At 52.4% G+C, this 779-nt stretch overlaps 1 protein-coding gene across 1 annotated transcript in view; it reads left to right on the top strand.

Moving 5' to 3' along the window:
• Positions 1–779, top strand: part of TOM1 (target of myb1 (chicken)) — a 16217-nt gene that overhangs the window by 13115 nt on the left and 2323 nt on the right. Inside the window, 1 exon segment of the mRNA XM_009876439.1 lies at positions 154–216. Coding sequence (XP_009874741.1) covers positions 154–216 — 63 coding nt within the window.

A 779-nucleotide genomic window follows, 5' to 3' on the forward strand; every position in this document is an offset into this window, starting at 1 on the left:
TGTTCAGCAGGTTTCCAAGTCCAGTTGCCTTCTCTCTGCAATCAGAGAAGTTGGCCACCAGTACAAGTGTGTTCTCTCCCCTACCCTGAACCCACTGCCTCCCTCCTCACCCTCTGCAATAGCAGCTTTCAGTGCAGACTCTCTCTCGACCAGGGGGACTCTGGTGCCTCCAGTGATGGAGCCCAACTGACTAAGTGGATGATGCGGCAAGGAATGGTGAGATCGTGGAGCGCCAGCCAGCAGGAAGGAGGTTGCACTAGGGGTGACACTGGCACAGCATGTGAGGATGCACAGCAGACATCAGCAGAGGCTGCAAACTGAAATGGAGCAACAACCCCAGTTCGGGCCAGTAGTGGAGTTGGGAAGGAAGCAGGCAGAGTGTCGGTCCTTCCTCAAGTAAACACCTCTGCAGGAAGAAATCCTATGAGCTCTGAGACCAAGAGATCATGTGTTTCTCTTTGAGCTAGAGGATGGCCTGTTTTGGGCTGGGTGCCTGGGGCAGAGGCACTAGCTGGTGGCATCATGAGGAAAGCTGCCGTCATTCATTCCCTCTGCAGCCTCTCCTGCTCAGTGTGAGCTGCCACGTTTGGAGGAAACCATATTCCGGCTTTTACCCTGCTTAAGGTCTCCTTCTCTTGCTAAAGCGTATGAGGCTTTAGGCTGATGAATTTGGTCTATGTTTGGAGGAAGCCATATTCTGGCTTTTACCCTGCTTAAGGTCTCCTCTTGATAAAGTGTATGAGGCTTTAGGCTGATGAATTTGGTCTTTTGGCAGCAGG

The sequence above is a fragment of the Apaloderma vittatum genome, unplaced genomic scaffold (genome assembly GCF_000703405.1).
Source record: "Apaloderma vittatum isolate BGI_N311 unplaced genomic scaffold, ASM70340v1 scaffold22069, whole genome shotgun sequence".
Taxonomy (NCBI): Eukaryota; Metazoa; Chordata; class Aves; order Trogoniformes; family Trogonidae; genus Apaloderma; species Apaloderma vittatum.